The following is a 24,771-nucleotide window of genomic DNA, read 5'->3' on the forward strand; positions in this document are numbered from 1 at the left end:
CTTTCATGTACAAATTATGAAATCTGAGTCAATATTTTCTTCCTATGTGGTTTTTTTTTTACCTTTTAGACATATAAAAAAAGATGCAATTACATTTTTTTTCATGAACTCATTTTTCATGGAATTATGTGTCCAAATTCTCAGCACATTAGTGAGGAGGCTTGATTGGTAATGCTGCACACCTGAGTGGAAACAGGAGGGAGTTTGAAGCACAATGACTCAATAGTTAACAAAACATGAATGAGGAACCAAAACTACACAAAAACAAATAAATAAATAAATAAAAGAGTGACTGAAAAGATTTAACTAAGAGGACCACATAGCTACAACCATATTACAGACATGACAGGATGGTAAATGCGCCACTATTCTGTAGGCCTTCCAATCACATGCTGCATTTGAACTCTACAAATTATAAATATACTAATTGTTATTCACTGTATTGAGATAGAACGCAAATATTATCAGTTTTGTTTTTGAAAACTAATTGACGGTTAAGTTATTTAAGTTATTTAAGTGTGTTGCAAAATGTTTATTTTCATTTTGTTTTGAGATTACGGCTCCCAATTTCGATCGCGTCATGGTACTTCCGGGCCCGTTTTTTTTCTCTCAAGTCTCACGCATTGGGCGTGAGTGACATGCATTTCAACAATCTCTGACAGTGTATGTGCATGCGTGCCGCTGATACGCGTGGCTAATGTGCGTTCGTGTGTGAGAGAGAACCCATGGAGATAGAGAGAGTCCTACACGGCAACCAGGAGAACAGGTAGCGACTAGCGAGTTACACGCACATACACACACACATACATCTCAAAACACGCCCTCATCACCCAAGCAGCCGAGTTGTGCCAAGAACTTAAGTATCTTTCCCACTGGGAATTCTACCAACGTCTTGTTCAGATGATCAGATCATAGAGGTTAGTACTAGTAGCTCAAAAAAACTATGTAATAGTTCTGTTTCACTTCAAACATCTCACTGTATTAAAACAGGATGCTCTGTGGCTGGGTTATTCCTCATATCTCCAGCATCTAACTCGGTCACACTTGACAGCGATGATGATGATGATGATGATGATGATCAAGGAGAGAGATTTTGACTGTGACTCGGACAGAAGAATGTGGCCGATCCTCAGTCAGACTGCAATAATCTGATCAAAGATCTGATCAAATCACCTGTTGCATTGTTTATTAATGAAGGTGTTTCAAATTAAAAGTGAACTTTATCATTTTCACGGATTTCAATGATATTTACAAGCGTTGGGAAAACTCCATGTTCTGTGATTTCTAGACAGCCAAAAAAATTTACATCACCACCTCCTTTCCTTCAACCAGTGGGCGTGTCAGGAGCCTGGATTGGAGAATACGCGTAAGAGAGAAATGCGTAACTGCAGGCGCACAAAAAAGCGCTTTAGCCCAGACGGGAAAATAGACCCCAAAGAGAGCTACGCAAGACCCGCAGCTGTCAATCATCATCAAACATGACGTCAAATCCCATTTTTCAACCTCAAATAACTTATTTAAAACAAACTTCACAGAAAAATCTTTACAGTTTGACCCAAATCCCCTCCTTTATCATTGAGAAGGCGGGGTTTATGACCTATACTGCAGCCAGTCAGCAGAGGGAGCTCTAAAAATAAAAGCTTCACTTCCCCGATGGCTTGTCCCATCCATTCTTTTGACGCCCCATCCCACCTACCCCACCCACCCCACCCCCAGTCGCGCAAGCGCAGTTCCAGAGTGCGAAAGGATAGAGCTGCTGTGGAATAAAAAGCGGAGAAAAAAAAAGAAGTGTCACTCTGTGAGTCTAATATATAATATTATTAATATCCAGTCTACAGACGGAGTCAGTCCACACTATAATAGAGCCTTAAAGCTCCAGTGGAAGGTGAGAGAGCACAACACGGTGTCAGAAGACGGAGTTACAGAGACACGGAGAGGCTGGAGCAGAATGCTAACCGAGCTAGCAGAGGAGCTAGCATAGTGGAGAGAAAGATGAAAATATAAAGATTGACATTTTACTCCACACCATCGGTGATGATGAACTGGAAGTGTAGGAAGAATGTGGAGCAGCTGCTCCCAGAGCGTCTCCACATAAAGGAGGAACCAGAGATGCTCAGTGAAGGTCAGGAGGAAAAGCAGCTTTGTGTGCAGCAGGAGACAAACAGTGCTGCTTGTCCTGTTAAATGTGAAGATGAAGAGGAGAAGCCTCAGGTCTCCCAGCTACACTGGAGACAACTAACAGAAATCAACATGAAGGAGGAACCTTCAACCTGCACTTTAGATGAATTCATGAAAAGACAAAGTGTGGAAATTAACAGCAAAGGACCAGAAGCAGAACAGAACCCAGATCCAAACAGTTTAGTACTACAGGGTCCTGATGGAACAGAAACAGACTCATCTCAGACTGAACATAGTGGCGATGATGATGATGATGAAGATGATGATGATGATGAAGATTTTTGGCAGAAACCTCTGTCAGAGTCTGAAACTGAAGCTGACTTTGACTCCACCAGGAAAAACAGAAAAATGTCTGACTCAAGTAAAAATACTGTAATGGGATGTAAAGCTTCTGAAACACAGATTAGTTCATTTCAACAGATTTGTTCAAAGAAAAAGATTCAGGTAAAAATGAGATCTGAATGTGTGGGTGGTAAGAAAGCATCACTTAATGAAGCTTCAAAACTGAGAACCCACACAGGAGAGAAACCGTTTAAATGTGATGTTTGTAGTAAATGTTTTACTCAAGAGGCCACCCTTAAGTCTCACATGAGAATTCACACTGGAGAGAAACCGTTTGAATGTGATCTTTGTAGGAAATGTTTTAAAGATAAGGTCAACCTTAAGGTACACATGAGAACCCACACAGGAGAGAAACCATTCAGATGTGATGTTTGTAGGAAATGTTTTACTCAAGAGGCCACCCTTAAGTCTCACATGAGAATTCACACTGGAGAGAAACCGTTTGAATGTGATCTTTGTAGGAAATGTTTTAAAGATAAGGTCAACCTAAAGGTACACATGAGAATACATACAGGAGAGAAACCTTTTAAATGTGTTGTTTGTAGTCAGTGTTTTACTCAAAAGTCTAAACTTAAGCGACACATGAGAATCCATACAGGAGAGAAACCATTTAAATGTGATGTTTGTAGTCAATGTTTTAATCAAAAGTCTAAACTTAAGCGACACGTGAGAATCCATACAGGAGAGAAACCATTTAAATGTGATGTTTGTAGTAAATGTTTTATTGAAAAGTCTAAACTTAAGCTACACATGAGAATCCACACAGGAGAGAAACCTTTCAAATGTGATGTTTGTAGTAAATGTTTTTCCCGTAAGGATTCCCTGCAGTCACATGTGAGAATGCACAAAGAAGATAAATCATTAAAAGGTGATGTTTGACAAAGGAATTGTTTCAAACAGAAGTCTGAACTGAAGGTCTATAAGAGAGTCCACACATAAAGGACTTTCAACTGGGACGTGTGTAGTTAATATTTCAGGGCTGCCAACTTTGGTCATTTAGTCGAATCGGTCGATGCCGTCATGGTCGACCAAGATTTTCATTGGTCGACCAGCAGGATCAGTTTCAATACCACAAAAAAAAAAAAAAAAAAACAACAACAAAACACTTATATAGATGATAAGGATTAAACACCAATATAACGTATTTGATGCCGAAACATGATTCTATGTCCAGCAATAGCTCTATGTTAGTAAGCGCTGCACTGCAAAAAAAAAAAAAAAAATGTTGCGCTTCAGCTGACAGTGTGCAGTGCTTTGTCCTCAGATCCGATCAGCGAGGGAACAAATTAAGACAGGCTTGAAACAAGCATCAACTGTTAAATCAATCCTTTTTCTGCACAAGAACGTGGATTATGTAAATAGATGCACTGCGCACCTGTGTTTGACGTGTGTTTGTTTCCCCGTGCACTGATTTTTTGATGTTGACATCAACAGTTTATTAATAAAAGCAGGTGTACCATTAAAATAAACGTAAATATGTAATTTGTATGTGGAAAAAATAGGTTTTAATTGTCGGTTTCAGGTCGAACACAGATATAAATACCTAATGTCTGTCGGACCTATGGGTTTCAATTTTGCTTTGTCGGGTTCTGGTCAAAGCTTGAATAAGGTTCATATCATAAATACTCTGTGTTTCAAACCAAATTGGCACCACAAAACTCCAAAACAAAATATTTGTCTCTCGTTTTCTTTCTCCTCGTCCTCCTCTGCACCCGCTCATTCATTCTCCGTTTTTTTGGTCGACTAATCGCTACGTGTGCCATAGTCTTGGTCGACCAACCATTCCCTTGGTTGACTGCAACCCTAAATATTTTCCTAATAGTTGTTCTCTGTTTTTTGTTGTTTTTATTTTTTTCAGCAAGTTTGATGTGTAGTTAGAGTTTTGTAAGTTAGTTCTTTCAGTAAGTTAACATAACAGATTTTGGCAGAAGTTTTAGTGTTGGGCAGTTTATATTTAAAGTTGGTTTATTTTGTGTAATTGTTTACTGTAAATATTTTGTGTAAATAGTTTTACCTTTGAATATTAAAGCCTCCTCTGTGTTACATTAACAAAGTTTGTTCTTTATTAAATTATTTACACTCCTTACATTTGTTAGTTTTTTTTTTTAACTATATAACAATTAATGCGAGAAAAGTAAAATGACCTAAATTTTATGAGCTTAAATCACTACATACCTGCCATCTACATCTGTTGTGATGTCATAGGCTGAATCCAAATAAATGAAGTTGTGTGCAGCTCCCTGGATTCCACTTCCATTACTGTTCTCTGAAATAAAACTACTGTTAGTTTGACTAAAGTAATAGAATACACTGAACAGACTGTATTTAGGCGACATAAGTTGCATATTTGCTTTTCTCTCCCATTAAGAGAAGACCTTATACTGTGTAGTTTTACAATGCTCTAAATTACCACTCCTGGTAATAATTTATCAAATCAACACTAGTCATCATTTTATGTGTTTGTATGTTTTTTATACACCCGGAGTCCGAAATAAAGCTATCCATCTATCAAATCAGTGGAAAAAAGTGGGACAAAAGTGTATAAAATATGCTTGAAATGTTATGATAACGAGTTAAACTGTTTTGCATCATGACTAATGTGATGAACAACAATAGATTAGAATACGCCTTTATTAAGTTCAGAGGGGAAATTAACATTTGCAGCAACTCAGTAAATATAGTATAAGAGCAGGGAGTAAGAACAAAAATAAATGTAAATACTAACATAGGATAATAGTGCAAAAGATGTAAACATACACAATTGGAAAAATAAATGGCCTTAAGGTACAAATAAGTTACCTCATTTGTAATATTATAAATCAGTCTTAGAGAAACCTCAACCTGATATGTTGAATAATAGGCTTAAAAAAATAATATTGTTAAGTAATGTAAGTTAACTTATTATAGTACACACGTTGTAGTTACATAGTTTGTCCAGCAGAGAATATTAAAAACCTTGTTTCCAAAAACGGACAAGATAATCCTCAGTTTTATTCATGAAAATGAATGACTAATAGAGAATTTTAAAGTAAAAAATGCCCTAAAATGTACATTTTTTAATTTTCAAAACACGGTGTTACAGAAGAAAAAAAATTGAGGTTATAATAGAAACAATGGGAGAGGGGGTAAGTAGCATACCCAGAGAAGTTACTAAATATCTCAGTGACACAGGACTGTAATAAAATATAAATATTAGTGTTAGTTTTTAAAAAAAAATAATAATAATACTAATGTAAAATATGTATAGCTATAAAGCCATTATAGAATATTCCGATACAGTAGGTGGGGGTATTCACCTTTAAGTCATGGCAGCAACCCGCCAAAAAACAAAAGAAGAAGAACCGCTAAATTAGAGCCACAGAAGAAGAAAAAGCGGGCGGAGGAAAAAGCAAGTGTCTCTGTGAGTTTAATATATAATGTTATTAATATCCAGTCTACAGACGGAGTCAGTCCACACTATAATAGAGCCTTAAAGCTCCAGTGGAAGGTGAGAGAGCACAACACGGTGTCAGAAGACGGAGTTACAGAGACACGGAGAGGCTGGAGCAGAATGCTAACCGAGCTAGCAGAGGAGCTAGCATAGTGGAGAGAAATATGTAAATGTAAAGATTGACATTTTACTCCACACCATCGGCGATGATGAACTGGAAGTGTAGGAAGAATGTGGAGCAGCTGCTCCCAGAGCGTCTCCACATAAAGGAGGAACCAGAGATGCTCAATGAAGGTCAGGAGGAAAAGCAGCTTTGTATGCAGCAGGAGACAAACAGTGCTGCTTGTCCTGTTAAATGTGAAGATGAAGAGGAGAAGCCTCAGGTCTCCCAGCTACACTGGAGACAACTAACAGAAATCAACATGAAGGAGGAACCTTCAACCTGCACTTTAGATGAATTCATGAAAAGACAAAGTGTGGAAATTAACAGCAAAGGACCAGAAACAGAACAGAACCCAGATCCAAACAGTTTAGTACTGCAAGGTCCTGATGGAACAGAAACAGACTCATCTCAGACTGAACATAGTGGCGAGGATGATGATGATGAGGAGGAGGATGATGATGATGATGAAGATTTTTGGCAGAAACCTCTGTCAGAGTCTGAAACTGAAGCTGACTTTGACTCCACCAGGAAAAACAGAAAAATGTCTGACTCAATTAAAAATACTGTAATGGGATGTAAAGCTTCTGAAACACAGATTAGTTCATTTCAACAGATTTGTTCAAAGAAGAAAGTTCAGATAAAAATGAGATCTGAATGTGTGGGTGGTAAGAAAGCATCACGTAGTGTAGCTTCAAAACTTAGAATCCACACAGGAGCGAAACCATTAGAATGTGATGTTTGTAGGAAATGTTTTATTAAAACATCTCACGTTAAGGAACACATGAGAATCCACACAGGAGAGAAACCATTCAAATGTGATGTTTGTAGTATATGTTTTATTAAAACTTCTCACCTTAAGGTACACATGAGAACCCACACAGGAGAGAAACCATTCAAATGTGATGTTTGTAGTAAATGTTTTACCCGTAAGGTTAACCTTAAAGAACACATGGGAATCCACACAGGAGAGAAACCATTCAAATGTGATGTTTGTAGTCAATGTTTTCTTAAAGCTTATCACCTTAAGCAACACATAAGTATCCACAAAGGAGGAAAACCATTCAAATGTGATGTTTGTGGGAAATGTTTTATGAATACGTCTCACCTTAGGCGACACATGAGAATCCACACAGGAGAGAAATCATTCAAATGTGATGTTTGCAGTAAATGTTTCATTCAAAAGTGTAACCTTAAGCAACATATGGGAACCCACACAGGAGAGAAACCATTCAAATGTGATGTTTGTAGTAAATGTTTTATTAATACATCTCACCTTAAGCAACACATGATAACCCACACAGGAGAGAAACCATTTAAATGTGATGTTTGTCATAAATGTTTCATTCAAAAGTGTAACCTTAAGCAACACATGGGAACCCACACAGGAGCGAAACCATTCAAATGTGATGTTTGTAGTAAATGTTTTGCCCGTAAGGATTCCCTGCAGTCACATGTGAGAATACACAAAGAAGAGAAACCTTTCAAATGTGATATTTGAAAATGAATTGTTTTAAACAAAAGTTTGAAGTGAAGGTCCACGGAAGAGCTTAGACATAAGTAAAGACTTTTAACTCTGTTGTGTTTAGTAAATATTTTCTTAAAAGTTGTTCATTGTTTTTTGTTTTTTTTCAGCTGCATAGGTTTGTGTATAGTTGAAGTTTGAAGTGTAGTTAGTTTTGTAAGTTACTTCTTTCAATAAGGTAACAACAGATTTTGGCAGAAGTTAGAGTTGGGCAGTTTATATTTCAAGTTGGTTTCTTTTGTGTAGTTGTTTACTGTAAAAAAAAAATGTTTAAAATAGTTTTACCTTTGAACATTAAAGCCTCATTTCTGCTATATTGACAGTTTGCTCTTCATTAAATAATTTACACTTTTTGTTTCGTTATTTAGCTTTTTGAATGATTGAACTTGTGAGTGCAATCAATACATCATGTGATTGGAGGTCTACAGTTGTTTGTTTATGAACAAGACAGTCATATTTTCATTGTAGCAATTCTGCCATTGAAAAGATGTGCAAAACTGCACCTTTTGTGTCGCTACTTTTCAATATCACACATTAGCCTATATGACAATTTTGAAGAAATCATGTCAAAACAATTAATGTGACAAAAGAAAATGACTTAAATTTTACGAGTTTAAGTCACTACATTCCCGAACACCCTCTGCATCTGTTGTGATGTCATAGGCTGAATCCAAGTAATTGGATTCCACTTCCATTACTGTTCCCTGAAAGAAAAGTAACTGTTAGTTTGACTAAAGTAATAGAATACACCTAATAGACTTTACTATATTTAGACCACATACGTTACATATTTGCTTTTCTCACTCATAAAGAGAAGATCCTATATTGTGAGGTTTTACAATGCTCTAAATTACCACACCTGGTAATAATTTTATCAGATCAAGAATAATCTATGAAAAAGGCGGACACAAATGTATGAAATATACTTGAAATATTATGATGTGATAAGCAAATGGCCTAAATATTTTCTTTATTCATTAGTTAGCCTATTTGTAATATTATAAATCAGTCTTAGAGAAACCTCAACTTCATAGGTTCAATAATGTGCTTCAAATCATTTTAATGATATTAAAAAGAAATATGAGTTATATTGTACGTAGATGAATTATTAGTCTAAATGTTGTAGTTAAAGAGTTTCTCCTGCAGATGAAAAGCAGAGGATATAAAAACCCTTTTTCCAAAACAAACAAGAAAATCCTAAGTAATACTTATGAAAATTAATGAATAAATAGAGTTTCTTAAAGTAATGATATTCCCTAAAATATTATTATTATTATTTTATTCAGTTTATTTCCGACATGGTTACATTCACTTTTTTTTTTTTTTTTTGTACATGCCGAAAAAGGAGACAAGAGAAGCAGTTTGCTTATCTAAGTCCGGTCGCCTGTTTTGTACACCGAAAATTTACATCAAAGCTTGTCTCTCTGGTCAAACATTCTTAAGTTGTTCTGAACAGTTCTTTTTTGTGTAGGATTTATTCTCATCTGTAGTCAGTGTTGTCTTTTTTTTTTTTTTATTCCTCCTCCTCTCTATCGTTGTTCGTGTCGGCCTTGTTCCCTGCCAGACGTTGTTTGCATTCCTCCAGTTCAAGAAAAGTTCATCTTCTTTTGAAGTTGTTCGAAAGATTTTTCCCTTTCCATCCATGACGTCACCACTCGGGAATGTCTCTTTTGGACACACAAGTTTGCAGCTTGTTTTGTCTCTACATCAAGGTTATTCCAGCTGTTGTTAGTTCTATTGGCAGTGTTGTATTTTCCACTGTTAGATTTAACCCTTTCTTGTATAAACACATTACTATGTCTTAGTTCATATGCAAGGTAGTAATGTAATCCTTTATCACCCCACCACCTAGCAATTGAAATTAATAAGTGACAGACCTTTTTTTACTCTGGTTTCCACATTGAAATCAGTGTCTGTAAAATAATCACAGTCTGAGTCTTGTTTCCAGTGTTTATATAGATTTGGGTCCATGTCTGTGATTACCATCAGTAATGTTGTTGTTTAGGTGGATCCTTCGTATTTTCCCAAGTCTTCCATCGTTTTGATGAATATTGGTTTTCCGTTCTCTTCTCCCAGTGGTGTGATATAAATCCTGCAGTTTCTCGTCCACATCTTTAAAATCTTTCCTCCTTTTTTTATTTGGCGTGCCTTCCATGCAATGCTTGTGTTATAATAATTCTTTTTGTTCATAATAATTTTTTCTTTTAAAATGAAACTTTAAGTGTTACAGAATAAATAAAACATAATAACAAAGAGGAAGATCTACTCAAAACTATCCTTAAAGAGATTAGACTTAATGTCTTTAAATTACTTACAGAGATCGGAGATTGGCAGCTTTTTATCACAGTGAGAGCCACAAAAATGTGATTGCACGATCCGAGGGCCACATTATCAACATTCATGTCAGCATTAGAATAATGACCAATCTGAGCATTAACACAGGAAACAACAAACATTTGTGTTTTTTTTGTGATTATTTTGTAGAAAGAAAGATCAGAGGGGGGAGGTAGTGCTAACTAGATTATGATTTGATCATACAGGGTTCAATAACACACTGGCATGTATTGAAAAAAGTCAGTCAGATATATGTGAAGAATGCAAAGTCATTGAAAATACAGAAAACATATTATCTTGCAATTAATTTGAGGGAGAGATGAAAGTTAATGGAAAAGATCAGTAAATTGAGGTTATAATAGGAACAATGAGAGAGGGGGTAAGTAGCATAAACCGAGCAGTTTTTAAATATCTCAATGACACAGGACTAAGTAATAAAATATAAATATTAGCGTTAGGTTTTCTTTTTTATTCGTAATAATGTGAAGTAGGTATAGCTATAGAGCCCATATAGTAAACTCCAACACAGTAGGTGGCGGTATTCACCTTGTAAATCATGGCTGCAACCCGCCAGAAAACAAAAGAAGAATAACCACTGAATTACAGCCGCAGAAGAAGAAGAAACGGAGGGGGGGGGGGGGGGGGGGGAGTGTCTCTGTGAGTCTAATATGGAATGTTATGTATATTTAAAGTTGGTTTCTTTTGTGTAATTGTTTACTGTTAACATTTTGTGTGAATAGTTTTACCTTTTAATATTAATGTTTGCTCTCCATTAAATAATTTACACCTTTTGTTTAGTTATTTAGCTTTTTTAACTATTGAATTTGTCAGTGCAATCAATACATCTTGTGATTGGAGGCTTACAGTTGTTTGTTTTTGAACAAGACGGTCATTTTTTCATTGTCGCAATCCTGCCTTTGAAAAGATGTGCGAAATTGCACCTTTTGCTTAGCTACCTTTCAATATCACAAATTAGCCGAGATGACAGTTTTGAAGAAATTGTCAATACAAAAAAACATACATTTCAGAAAAATACACCAAACGAAAAAAAATATAAAAAATGAGTTTAAAAAAACCCCAACACATTCATCATACGCACGTCTCATAGAATTAAACCAGGGAAATTGCATATGCTATTTTACTTTGCACCTGCAAATATAACCCTTTATAATGCTACAGAGTATGTTGTTATTATTATGCCCCTAATTGACAACTCTACTTAAGCGCCCACTATATGAATATATACTTCCAACGGGCACTGTACTAGGTAGTGATAATGTGAAGTAGGTATAGCTATAGAGCCCATATAGTAAACTCCGATACAGTAGATGGCGGTATTCACCTTTTAAGTCATGGCTGCAACCCGCTAGAAAATAAAAGAAGAAGAACCGCTGAATTGGATCCGCAGAAGAAGAAAAAGCGGGGACGGGGAAATAAAACAAGAAGTTTCTGTGAGTTTAATATGGAATGTTATTAATATCCAGTCTACAGACGGAGTCAGTCCACACTATAATAGAGCCTTAAAGCTCCAGTGGAAGGTGAGAGAGCACAACACGGTGTCAGAAGACGGAGTTACAGAGACACGGAGAGGCTGGAGCAGAATGCTAACCGAGCTAGCAGAGGAGCTAGCATAGTGGAGAGAAAGATGTAAATGTAAAGATTGACATTTTACTCCACACCATCGGCGATGATGAACTGGAAGTGTAGGAAGAATGTGGAGCAGCTGCTCCCAGAGCGTCTCCACATAAAGGAGGAACCAGAGATGCTCAGTGAAGGTCAGGAGGAAAAGCAGCTTTGTGTACAGCAGGAGACAAACAGTGCTGCTTGTCCTGTTAAATGTGAAGATGAAGAGGAGAAGCCTCAGGTCTCCCAGCTACACTGGAGACAACTAACAGAAATCAACATGAAGGAGGAACCTTCAACCTGCACTTTAGATGAATTCATGAAAAGACAAAGTGTGGAAATAAACAACAAAGGACCAGAAGCAGAACAGAACCCAGATCCAAACAGTTTAGTACTACAAGGTCCTGATGGAACAGAAACAGACTCGTCTCAGACTGAAGATAGTAGCGATGATGATGATGATGATGATGAAGATTGTTGGCAGAAACCTCTGTCAGAGTCTGAAACTGAAGCTGACTTTGACTCCACCAGAAAAAAGAGAAAAATGTCTGCCTCAAGTAAAAATACTGTAATAGGATGTGTCGCTTCCAAAACACAGATTCATTCATTTCAACAGATTTGTTCAAAGAAGAAGGTTCAGGTAAAAATGAGATCTGAATGTGTGGGTGGTGAGAAAGCATCACTTAGTGCAGCTTCAAAACTGAAAATCCACACAGGAGAGACACCATTTGAATGTGATGTTTGTAGGAAATGTTTCAGTAAAACGTCTCACCTTAATGAACACATGAGAATCCACACAGGAGAGAAACCATTTAAATGTGATATATGTAGTAAATGTTTTATTAAAACTTGGCACCTTAAAGTACACATGAGAACCCACACAGGTGAGAAACCATTCAAATGTGATGTTTGTGGTAAATGTTATACCCGTAAGATCGGCCTTAAGGAACACATGGGAATCCACACAGGAGAGAAAACATTTAAATGTGGTGTTTGTAGTCAATGTTTTCTTAAAACGTATCACCTTAAGCAACACATAAGTATCCACAAAGGAGGGAAACCATTCAAATGTGATGTTTGTAGTAAATGTTTTATTAAAACATCTCACCTTAAGGAACACATGAGAATTCACACAGGAGAGAAACCATTTAAATGTGATGTATGTAGTAAATGTTTTATTAAAACGTCTCACCTTAAGCAACACATGAGAATTCACACAGGAGAGAAACCATTTAAATGTGATGTTTGTAGTAAATGTTTCATTCAAAAGTCTAAACTTAAGCAACACATGAGAACCCACACAGGAGAAAAACCTTTCAAATGTGATGTTTGTGGTAAATGTTTTGCCCGTAAGGATTACCTGCAGTCACATGTGAGAATGCACAAAGAAGAGAAACGATTCAAAGGTGATGTTTGACAAGGGAAATGTTTTAAACAAAAGTCTGAACTAAGGCTGGGCAATATATCAAGTCTTTAATAAATATTGATATATTTATTTAGGAAATACAGGATCGGATTATATTGTAATATCCATTTAATTCACGTAACAATAAAAGTTTCTTCTGTAGAGCCGCCAGTATGCCTTTTTCTCCTCTGTCTATCTTAACCCCACTCTGTGCCTGTGTGAAACTCAACACACACACGCTGACTAAGCACCCCCCTCCTCTAATATATAGAGCTTCTTAAAGTAATGAAATTCCCTGAAAAGTACATTATTTCATTTAATTTTATAAAATACAGTCTAGAAACTAATGACTTTAATATGTAATACTTTTTTTCATAGTAAACTTTTCATTTAAAATGAAATTTAAAGTGTTACAGAAGAAATAAAAACAATGAGGAGATCTACCTAAAATTATCCTTAAAAAGATAAGTCTTAATGCCTTTAAATTACTTACAGTGATCAGAGACTAGCAGCTTTTTTATCACAGTGAGGGCCACGTGATTAACATTCATATCAGCATTAGAATAATGACCAATTTAAGCATTAACACAGGAGAGAACAAACATTTGTGTTTTTTTGTGATTATTTTGTAGAGAGAAAGATCATAGGGGGGAGGTAGTGCTAACTAGATTAAGATTTGATCATACGGGGTTCACTAAAACACTGGCATTTATTGGAAAAAGTCAATCAGATAAATGTAAAGAATGCAAAATCATTGAAAATACAGAAAATATAATATATTGCAAGACGTTAGGGAGAGAGAAGAAAGTTAATGGAAAAGATCAGTAAACTGAGGTTATAATAGGAACAATGGGAGAGGGGAGTAAGTAGCATTAACAGAGCAGTTAATACATATTTCAATGACACAGGACTATGTAGTAAAATATTATTATTAGTGTTAAGTTTTCTCTTTTATTAGAAATATTGTGAAGTAGGTATAGCTATAGAGCCCATATAGTAAACTCCGACACAGTAGGCGGCGGTGTCACGGTCTGAGTTTACATCGTACTGAGTTCCTCTCAAAATCTCATGACGTGACTGCTACGTACTGAGATGTACCCGTACTGGGTTATACTGATTTAAAAAAAAATAAAGTTACATTAGGTTAACTGTTTTTTACTGCAATGTATATTATAATCATGTTTTTTGGAAAATAAATTATTTATTTTCGTATGGAGTTTTATGAGCTCCTTCTTGTCTGGTGATGGCGTGCCCTTCACCATGAAGATTAACTTGTCTATCATTTCTTTGTGGCGTTGGAACCTCTTCTGCCTCGTATATTGAGCAGTTGTACATTTTTGTACAAGAAAAAGAGCCATTCAGCCCTCGTAAAATAACATTAGCTTTGAAATTATTATTATTATTTTTTTTATCTCAACACGGCGGAAGTAGAAAAAAGCTAAGCGGAAGTAGCATAAATTCATTTTCCGGTAGTGCGCATGCTCATAACGGATCTCAGACCGTGACAGCGGTATTCACCTTTTAAGTCATGGCAGCAACCCGCCAGAAAACAAAAGAAGAAGAACCGCTGAATTAGAGCAGCAGAAGAAGTAAAAGCGGCGAAAAACAAGAAATGTTTCTGTGAGTCTAATATATAATGTTATTAATATCCAGTCTACAGACGGAGTCAGTCCACACTATAATAGAGCCTTAAAGCTCCTGTGGAAGGTGAGAGAGCACAACACGGTGTCAGAAGACGGAGTTACAGAGACACGGAGAGGCTGGAGCAGAATGCTAACCGAGCTAGCAGAGGAGCTAGCATAATGGAGAGAATGATGAAAATATAAAGATTGACATTTTACTCTACACCATCGGCGATGATGAACTGGAAGTGTAGGAAGAATGTGGAGCAGCTGCTCCCAGAGCGTCTCCACATAAAGGAGGAACCAGAGATGCTCAGTGAAGGTCAGGAGGAAAAGCAGCTTTGTGTGCAGCAGGAGACAAACAGTGCTGCTTGTCCTGTTAAATGTGAAGATGAAGAGGAGAAGCCTCAGGTCTCCCAGCTACACTGGAGACAACTAACAGAAATCAACATGAAGGAGGAACCTTCAACCTGCACTTTAGATGAATTCATGAAAAGACAAAGTGCGGAAATTAACAGCAAAGGACCAGAAGCAGAACAGAACCCAGATCCAAACAGTTTAGTACTACAAGGTCCTGATGGAACAGAAACAGACTCGTCTCAGACTGAAGATAGTAGTGATGATGATGATGATGATGATGATGATGAAGACTGTTGGCAGAAACCTCTGTCAGAGTCTGAAACTGAAGCTGACTTTGACTCCACCAGAAAAAAGAGGAAAATTTCTGACTCAAGGAATAATACTGTAATGGGATGTACAGCTTCCAAAACATGGATTAGTTCTTTTCAACAGATTTGTTCAAAGAAGAAGATTCAGGTAAAAATGAGATCTGAATGTGTGGGTGGTGAGAAAGCATCACTTAGTGAAGCTTCAAAACTGAGAATCCATACAGGAGAGAAACCATTCAAATGTGATGTTTGTAGTAAATGTTTTATTAAAACGTCTCATCTTAAGGAGCACATGAGAATCCACACAGGAGAGAAACCATTTAAATGTGATGTTTGTAGTAAATGTTTTATTAAAACTTCTCACCTTAAGGTACACATGAGAACCCACACAGGAGAGAAACCATTCAAATGTGATGTTTGTAGTAAATATTTTACCCGTAAGGTTAATCTTAAGGAACACATGGGAATCCACACAGGAGAGAAACCATTCAAATGTGATGTTTGTAGTAAATGTTTTTTCAATACTTCTCACCTTAAGGTACACATGAGAACCCACACAAGAGAGAAACCATTCAAATGTGATGTTTGTAGTAATTGTTTTATCAATACTTCTAACCTTAAGCAACACATGAGAATCCACACTGGAGAGAAACCATTTAAATGTGATGTTTGTAGTAAATGTTTCGTTCAAAAGTCTAAACTTATGCTACACATGAGATTTCACACAGGAGAGAAACCTTTCAAATGTGATGTTTGTTGTAAATGTTTTGCCCGTAAGGATTACCTACAGTCACATGTAAGAATGCACAAAGAAGAGAAACAATTCAAAAGTGTTTGACAAAGGAAATGTTTTAAACAAAAGTCTGAACTGAAGGTCCACGGGAGAGTCCACACATAAGAAAAGTCTTTCAGCAGTGACGTGTGTAGTAAATATTTTCCTAATCGTTGTTCATTGTTTTTTTCTTCTAGGTATAGGTGAAGTTTGAAGTGTAGTTAAAGTTTTGTAAGTTAGTTCTTTCAATAAGTTAACATTACAGATTTTGGCTGAAGTTTTAGAGTTAGGCAGTTTATATTTACCGCCGCCAAGCGCAGAGAGGAGGGTTTTGTTTCAAAAATGGTTTTCGAAAGTATATTGGGCGTTATGTTTGTGTGTCTGTTTGTGTACAGAATAACTGAAAAGTTATGAATGGATTTTGATGAAATTTATAGGAGATATATATAATGGGACAAGGAACAAGTGATTCAGTTTTGGTGAATGACCCCCAGCAGGTGGCGCTATAACCCAAGTCAACGTGTTTTGGCCTATAACTCTCACACTGTATGTTGCACATTCAAAAACCTCATATCCACAGATTCCCTGAATAACACTGAATTACCTGGGCTGGGCTATGCCCATTTCCGCTTATAATTGTGTTGGGGCAAAATCGCGACAACTGGAAAATATACTTTTTCGAACTCGAATAATATTGCCCACTAGGGGGTAATTCAAATAAGGGAAATTTTAATATCCTAAATGGCAAGACCGATTTTTACCAAATTTGGTGGGTATGACCTTGGGTCGCTCCTGAGTTTTTTGCCTCATCTGTGTTACATTAACAAAGTTTGCTCTTTATTAAATAATTTATGCTTCTAGATTAGTGAATTTTATTTATTTATTTTAACTATTGAGCTTGTCAGTGCAATCAATAAATCTTGTGATTGGAGGCCTATTGTTTGTTTATGAACAAGACAGTCATATTGTCATTGTAGCATTTCTGCCATTGAAAAGATGCGCAAAACTGCACCTTTTGTGTAGCTTCTTTCCAATATCATTAATTAGCCTAGATGACAATTTTGAAGAAATCATGTAAATACAAATAATGTGAGAAAAGAAAATTACTTAAATTTTATGAGCTTAAGTCACTACATTCCCTACCACCCTCTGCATTTGTTGTGATGTCATAGGCTGAACCCAAAAAGTTGTGTGCAGCTCCCTGGATTCCACTTCCATTACTGTTCCCTGTAATAAAAATACTGTTATTTTGACTAAAGTAATAGAATACACCTAATAGACTTAACTGAATTTAGCCCACGTGTGTTAAATATTTTATTTTCTCACTGATGAAGAGAATACCTTATACTGTGAGGTTTTCCAATGCTCTAAATTACCACACCTGGGAATAATTTATCAAATCAAGAATAATCTTGGGGGAAAAAGGGGTACAAAAATTCATACAGTTTGCTTGAAATTTTATGTTATGATTAAATGGCCTAAATGTTTTTCTACATTTATTAGTTAGCCTATTTGTAATATTATTAATCAGTCTTAGATAAACCTCAACCTCATAGGTTTAATAATATACTTCAAATCACATAAATTATATCAAACAGAAATGTAAGTTGTACTGTACGTGGAGGAATTATTTGAGTATAAACGTTGTAGTTACACAGTTTGTCCAGCAGATAATATCAAAACCTTTTTTTTCAAAACAGACAAGAAAATCCTAAGTATTATTTATTAAAATTAATGATTAAATAGAGCTTCTTAAAGTAATTATATTTCCTAAAATGTTCATATTCCTTTTTCATAGAATAATTACAGAGCGAATGGGAATATAGTATGAAAGGGTCTCAAACAGCTAAAAATCTAAAAAAAAAAAAAAGTAGGCATTATAGTTATCTTGACATATGTACAGACGGTTCAAATAATGAGGAAGAGAAAGTGGGAATAGGAGTATATATAATATTAATTAATTACAGTATTGGAAGTGGAATAAGGGAGCAAACAGTATTGCCAAAAAGCAACCAGGAGGACAGAAGTGAAGGATATTCAAAAATGATAATGGGATAGTGATTACAGTGGTAGGAGGTACTTGGTGAAGAGTGGAGGAAGTAGTGATAACTAGATTACGATTTGATCATACAGGGTTCAATTACACACTGGTATTCATTGGGAAAAGTCAATCAGATATATGTTGTCACGGCACATTTGCGGTTGACCTCATTTGGAGACATGATTTATTGCTCTGGTTAAATAATGGAGTCTAGTCGAAGCGTGATGATTTTATATAAAAAAGATTTATTATAAAACTAAATGAAAAGAGTACAAAGAAGCTTCCATCCTGTAAGAATGAAAGGCAGCCCACCACAAGGATAATGGCTCCGGGCCAAGGAAAAAGCAAGACTGACCAAAAAAGTTCTTCACACACACATTTGTACACCCTTTAACCGTCCTACCCCGTGACAGATAAGAAAGAAGCAACAGGGAGGAGGTCAGTTTGTTCTGTTCGTTCGGAGATGGCGTCACCCGGTATCTGTCCTTGATAGTGTGTGTGCGTGTGCGTGTATGGTGTGAACGTGTGTAAATCGATGTGTATTGGATGTGTATGTGTGACTATGTGCGTGTGTGTCTCTCTCACCAAAAGGCTGCCTTTGTGTCTAGCTTGAGGGATAAGATGTGTGTTGGGAAGCATGTGGCTGCCCTCGAGAAGAGAGCAGGAAACATGAGACAGCAGAAATGAAAAGTCACAACTTAAAGCCTTAAAAAGAATAAGGTCTATGAGTAAATATATGAGTAAATGTATTTGTAAACATAATTAAGCAATTTTGCCCTTTGAATGTGAAGAATGCAAAGTCATTGAAAATTCAGTACATATTTTATCTTGTAAGAAGGATAAGGAAGAGAGAGTCAAGAGAGTCCACACATGAGAAAAGACTTTCAGCTGTGACGTGTGTAGTAAATATTTTCCTAATAGTTGTTCATTGTTTTTTTTTTGTTTTAGCTACATAGGTTTAGGTATAGTTGAAGTTTGAAGTGAAGTTAAAGTTTTGCAAGTTAGTTCTTTCAATATTTTACAGATGTGATGTGCAGTAAATATTTTCTTAAAGTCTTTGTAAAGTAGAAATAAAATTGTGTTATGACTTTGTCTCACCACAGAAACGTGTCATTGACCACTGAGCCAAATTTGAAAGATGGAAAAAATTGCTAAGATTATAAAATTTTGTCTCCAAATCATGGAAAAACAAGCTCTTTTCTTAAATGCTGGGGGTGTGTCAGAGGCGCTGGAACAACTCCCTCTTACGGGAAAGGCTCCACCTTTGTCTACTAACCCTAACCCTATGGGAGAGAGCAGTGTGAACGTGGCTCTAGCGTTGATACTGCTTCTCCCAAAGGTTTTCCAAAAATGCTTGGATCGGGTCAAACGAGGTGTCAGCGGAAAGGTCTGCTCCGCCCGAGTGCCAATATGTGCATGTAGAGTCAGAAATGCGCCCGCTAGGGGAGAAAAACAAAATCACGTTGCAAAAAAGTGCTAATTTCATGGAAAATGTGGCACCAGCGGATGCGTTTTATTCCCGAGTTTTAATATGTGGTTTGTTTTAGGCGAGGGGCCAAATTGCGGCTGCTGGAGGCTGCAGAAGTTTGGTGTGCTTCAGCAGCAGGGTCGTGTTTATTAGATTAGATTTCCTTTATTTTATCCCACATTGGGGAAATTCACATGTTATAGCAGCCAAGACACAAAGATTAAGCAAAACAGAAAGCTAAGGACAAATACAGAAAGAAAAAATAAAGGCAAACATAAAATGAACATTAACAATAAAATAAAAATTAAAAATGGATAATAGACATTTGTCGAGATAACGATATATATATATATATATAAGCGGTAAGTGGGGTTTTACAATCAGTATGAGTGGTATTGCACATTAGTAAGGCTGTGAAGGAACATCGTTATTTACAGATGAGAAAAAACAAAACACTTTGGACAATGCTAGTGTTGTACATTCTTATGACAGATGGGAGGAAGGACCTGTGGTCGCGCTCCTTTTTACACCGTGGGTGTATGAGTCTGCTGCTGAAAGAGCTGCTCAGACCCTCCACAGTTTGATGCAGGGGGTGAGAGGTGTTGTCCATGATGGATGTCAGCTTGGCTAACATCCTTCTCTCACCCACCTCCTCTATAAAGTCCAGTGGATGGTCCAGGACAGAGTTCACTCTCCTAATCAGTTTCTCAGTCTCTTCCTGTCCCTGTCCGTGCTGCTTCTTCTCCAGCAGACCACAGGATAGCAGAATCTACCACAGTCATAAAAGGTCATGTTAATGATGTCTCCGTTACATAACACAGCTATGATTTCTGACCTGCCCATTAAATCCTGAACACAGAAATTTGAAACACAGTTTGTCAATCCGAGCTCCACAATACATTCTAAATGGTTGAATGGCTTTGTACATGTTATGAGGAAAACATTTATGACCTATTTTATGTGTTAGAAGAAAATGGCTGGTTGGATGGATGATACAGTAATGTTTTTATGGGTACCTGCACACTTAGGCGTACAAGGTAATGAATTGGAAGACAAGGTGGAAAAGAAGGCTACAACAAATACTCAAGTAGATTTAGCAGTTAACATCAGTAGAACAGAGGTAAAGAGCATTATTAAACAGAGATTGAAGGAAAGGTGTCAAAAGAAAAGGATGGAAAGGATGATGGTTTTATAGAATGCAAAGGAATGATGGTGAAATGAGAAGTGCAGGAACCATAGGAGGAATGAAAGAATAATATCTAGACTATAATTTGGACACACTGGATTAAACAGTACATTGTTTAGAATAGGAAAACATAAGATGAGTAGATGGGACAACTATGGACAAAAAGAGACTGTGGAACATGTCATTATACACTGTCAGAAATATGATTTCAAAAGAAGACTGGTGGAAAAATAGTACAATTTAATGTAATAGATATCTTACAAAAATAATTCAGAAAATGAAGGATGAAAGATTTTATTTGATTTTCTTAAACAAACTAAACTGATTGAGAGACATTTATTTATTTTTTTACAAGAAATAGAACATGTGAGATATTCTGATCCGCACTTTGTACCAGTAGGTGGCGGAAATGCACCTTTTCGTAGTTTGCCAACCGCCGGAAAACCCTGAAGAAGAAGAACCGCTGAATTAGAGCCGCAGAAGAAGAAAAAGCGGGCGGAGGAACAAGCAAGTGTCTCTGTGAGTCTAATATATAATGTTATTAATAACAAACCTACAGACGGAGTCAGTCCACACTATAATAGAGCCTTAAAGCTCCAGTGGAAGGTGAAAGAGCACAACACGGTGTCAGAAGACGGAGTTACAGAGACACGGAGAGGCTGGAGCAGAATGCTAACCGAGCTAGCAGAGGAGCTAGCATAGTGGAGAGAAATATGTAAATATAAAGATTGACATTTTACTCCACACCATCGGTGATGATGAACTGGAAGTGTAGGAAGAATGTGGAGCAGCTGCTCCCAGAGCGTCTCCACATAAAGGAGGAACCAGAGATGCTCAGTGAAGGTCAGGAGGAAAAGCAGCTTTGTGTGCAGCAGGAGACAAACAGTGCTGCTTGTCCTGTTAAATGTGAAGATGAAGAGGAGAAGCCTCAGGTCTCCCAGCTACACTGGAGACAACTAACAGAAATCAACATGAAGGAGGAACCTTCAACCTGCACTTTAGATGAATTCATGAAAAGACAAAGTGTGGAAATTAACAGCAAAGGACCAGAAACAGAACAGAACCCAGATCCAAACAGTTTAGTACTACAAGATCCTGATGGAACAGAAACAGACTCATCTCAGACTGAAGATAGTGGCGATGATGATGATGATGATGATGATGATGAAGGTTGTTGGCAGAAACCTCTGTCAGAGTCTGAAACTGAAGCTGACTTTGACACCCCCAGAAAAAAGAGAAAAATGTCTGACTCAAGTAAAAATACTGAAATAGGATGTAAAGCTTCTAAAAGACGGATTAATTCATTTCAACAGATTTGTTCAAAGAAGAAGGTTCAGGTAAAAATGAGATCTGAATGTGTTGGTGGTATGAAAGCATCACTTAGTGAAGCTTCAAAACTGAAAATCCACACTAGAGGGAAACCATTTGAATGTGATGTTTGTAGAAAATGTTTCAATCATAAGGTCAACCTTACGGAACACATGAGAATCCACACAGGAGAGAAACCTTTCAAATGTGATGTTTGTGGGAAATGTTTTACCTGTAAGGTCAACCTCAAACGACACATGGGAATCCACACTGGAGAGAAACCATTTAAATGTGATGTTTGTTGTCAAAGTTTTGTTGAAAAGTTCCAACTTAAGCGACACTTGACAGTCCATGCCGGAGAGAAACCATTTAAATGTGATGTTTGTACTAAATGTTTTACTAGAGAGTCAACTCTTAAGTTACACATGAGAAACCACACAGGAGAAAACCCATTCAAATGTGATGTTTGTTGTAAATATTTTAACGGTAAGGTCGACCTTCAGCGACACACGAGAGTCCACACAGGAGAGAGACCATTTAAATGTGATGTTTGTAGTAAATGGTTTACTCAACAGTCTACTCTCAAATTACACATGAAAATCCACACAGGAGAGAAACCATTTCAATGTGATGTTTGTAGTAAATGTTTTGTCAGTAAGGCCAACCTTAAGAGCCACATGCGTATGCACACCGGAGAGAAACCATTTAAATGTGATATTTGTAGTAAATGTTTTACCTGTAAGGTTACCCTTCAAGGACACCTGACGAGCCATACAGGAGAGAAACCATTTAAATGTGATGTTTGTGGTAAATGTTTTAGAGGTAAGGTCAACCTTAAGATACACATGAGAATCCACACTGGAGAGAAACCATTTAAATGTCATATTTGTAATCAATGTTTTATTCAAAAGGCTCATTTTAAACAACACATGAAAACCCACACAGGAGAGAAACCATTTCAATGTGATTTTTGTCGTAAATGTTTTGTCAGTAAGGCCAACCTTAAGAGCCACATGCGTATGCACACCGGAGAAAAACCATTCAAATGTCATGTTTGTAGTAAATGTTTTACCCGTCAGTTTTACCTGCAGTCACATATGATGATTCACAAAGAAGAGAAACTAGTCGAAAGTGATGTTTGACAAAGGAATTGTTTTCACCAAAAGTCTGAACTGAAGGTCTACAAGAGAGTCCACACATGAGAAAAGACTTTCAGCTGTGACGTGTGTAGTAAATATTTTCCTAATAGTTGTTCATTGTTTTTTTTTTGTTTTAGCTACATAGGTTTAGGTATAGTTGAAGTTTGAAGTGAAGTTAAAGTTTTGCAAGTTAGTTCTTTCAATATTTTACAGATGTGATGTGCAGTATATATTTTCTTAAAGTCTTTGTAAAGTAGAAATAAAATTGTGTTATGACTTTGTCTCACCACAGAAACGTGTCATTGACCACTGAGTCAAATTTGAAAGATGGAAAAAATTGCTAAGATTATAAAATTTTGTCTCCAAATCATGGAAAGAAAAGCACTTCTTTCTTCTCTTAAATGCTTGGGGCGTCAGAGGCGCTGGAACAACTCCCTCTTACGGGAAGGGCTCCACCTTTGTATACTAAACCTAACCCTATGGGAGAGAGCAGTGTGAACGTGGCTCCAGCGTCGATATTGCTTCTCCCAAAGGTTTTCCAAAGATGCTTGGATCGGGTCAAACGAGGTGTCAGCGGAAAGGTCTGCTCCGCCCGAGTGCCAATATGTGCATGTAGAGTCAGAACTGCACCCGCTAGGGGAGAAAAACAAAATCACGTTGCAAAAAAGTGCTAATTTCATGGAAAATGTGGCACCAGCGGATGCGTTTTATTCCCGAGTTTTAATAGGTGGTTTGTTTTAGGCGAGGGGCCAAATTGCGGCTGCTGGAGGCTGCAGAAGTTTGGTGTGCTTCAGCAGCAGGGTCGTCTTTATTAGATTAGATTTCCTTTATTTTATCCCACATTGGGGAAATTCACATGTTACAGCAGCCAAGACAAAAAGATTAAGTAAAACAGAAAGCTAAGGACAAATACAGAAAGAAAAAATAAAGGCAAACATAAAATGAACATTAAAAATAAAATAAAAATAAAAAATGGATAATAGACATTTGTCGAGATAACGATATATATATATATATATAAGCGGTAAGTGGGGTTTTACAATGAGTATGAGTGGTATTGCACATTAGTAAGGCTGTGAAGGAACATCGTTATTTACAGATGAGAAAAAACAAAACACTTTGGACAATGCTAGTGTTGTACATTCTTATGACAGATGGGAGGAAGGACCTGTGGTCGCGCTCCTTTTTACACCGTGGGTGTATGAGTCTGCTGCTGAAAGAGCTGCTCAGACCCTCCACAGTTTGATGCAGGGGGTGAGAGGTGTTGTCCATGATGGATGTCAGCTTGGCTAACATCCTTCTCTCACCCACCTCCTCTATAAAGTCCAGTGGATGGTCCAGGACAGAGTTCACTCTCCTAATCAGTTTCTGAGTCTCTTCCTGTCCCTGTCCGTGCTGCTTCTTCTCCAGCAGACCACAGGATAGCAGAATCTACCACAGTCATAAAAGGTCATGTTAATGATGGCTCTGTTACATAACACAGCTATGATTTCTGACCCGCCCATTAAATCCTGAACACAGAAATTTGAAACACAGTTTGTGAATCTTAGCTCCACAATACATTCTAAAT

General features: G+C 37.0%; 3 protein-coding genes and 1 pseudogene across 3 annotated transcripts; all 4 read left to right on the top strand.

The window, feature by feature from the left end:
- Positions 1–1,731: 1,731 nt before the first annotated feature.
- On the top strand, positions 1,732–7,842 carry LOC114467451 (zinc finger protein 184-like). The gene is made up of 2 exons (XM_028453761.1): positions 1,732–2,844; positions 6,973–7,842. The coding sequence occupies exons 1-2, from the start codon at positions 2,035–2,037 to the stop codon at positions 7,609–7,611; spliced, it is 1,449 nt and encodes a 482-aa protein (XP_028309562.1). The 5' UTR covers positions 1,732–2,034; the 3' UTR covers positions 7,612–7,842.
- Positions 7,843–11,777: 3,935 nt separating this feature from the next.
- On the top strand, positions 11,778–13,164 carry LOC114467462 (zinc finger protein 83 pseudogene; annotated as a pseudogene).
- Positions 13,165–14,498: 1,334 nt separating this feature from the next.
- Positions 14,499–19,187, top strand: LOC114467457 (oocyte zinc finger protein XlCOF22-like). The gene has a single exon (XM_028453767.1). The coding sequence runs from the start codon at positions 14,854–14,856 to the stop codon at positions 16,123–16,125; it is 1,272 nt and encodes a 423-aa protein (XP_028309568.1). The 5' UTR covers positions 14,499–14,853; the 3' UTR covers positions 16,126–19,187.
- Positions 15,329–23,421, top strand: LOC114467440 (zinc finger protein OZF-like). Its single transcript, XM_028453748.1, has 2 exons — positions 15,329–15,435; positions 21,155–23,421. Exon 2 carries the CDS (start codon positions 21,510–21,512, stop codon positions 23,202–23,204), a length of 1,695 nt encoding a protein of 564 aa, XP_028309549.1. The 5' UTR covers positions 15,329–15,435; positions 21,155–21,509; the 3' UTR covers positions 23,205–23,421.
- The last annotated feature ends 1,350 nt before the right edge of the window (positions 23,422–24,771 follow it).

Source organism: Gouania willdenowi, chromosome 7 (genome assembly GCF_900634775.1).
Source record: "Gouania willdenowi chromosome 7, fGouWil2.1, whole genome shotgun sequence".
Lineage (NCBI taxonomy): Eukaryota > Metazoa > Chordata > Actinopteri > Blenniiformes > Gobiesocidae > Gouania > Gouania willdenowi.

Excerpts from the sequence above, each read along its gene's own strand:
- LOC114467451 (XM_028453761.1), top strand. The coding sequence starts at position 2,035 with ATGATGAACTGGAAGTGTAGGAAGAATGTGGAGCAGCTGCTCCCAGAG. Across the intron at positions 2,845-6,972 it reads AAGATAAGGTCAACCTTAAG|GTACACATGAGAACCCACAC; the intron begins GTACACATGAGA and ends TCTCACCTTAAG.
- LOC114467457 (XM_028453767.1), top strand. The coding sequence starts at position 14,854 with ATGATGAACTGGAAGTGTAGGAAGAATGTGGAGCAGCTGCTCCCAGAG.
- LOC114467440 (XM_028453748.1), top strand. The coding sequence starts at position 21,510 with ATGATGAACTGGAAGTGTAGGAAGAATGTGGAGCAGCTGCTCCCAGAG.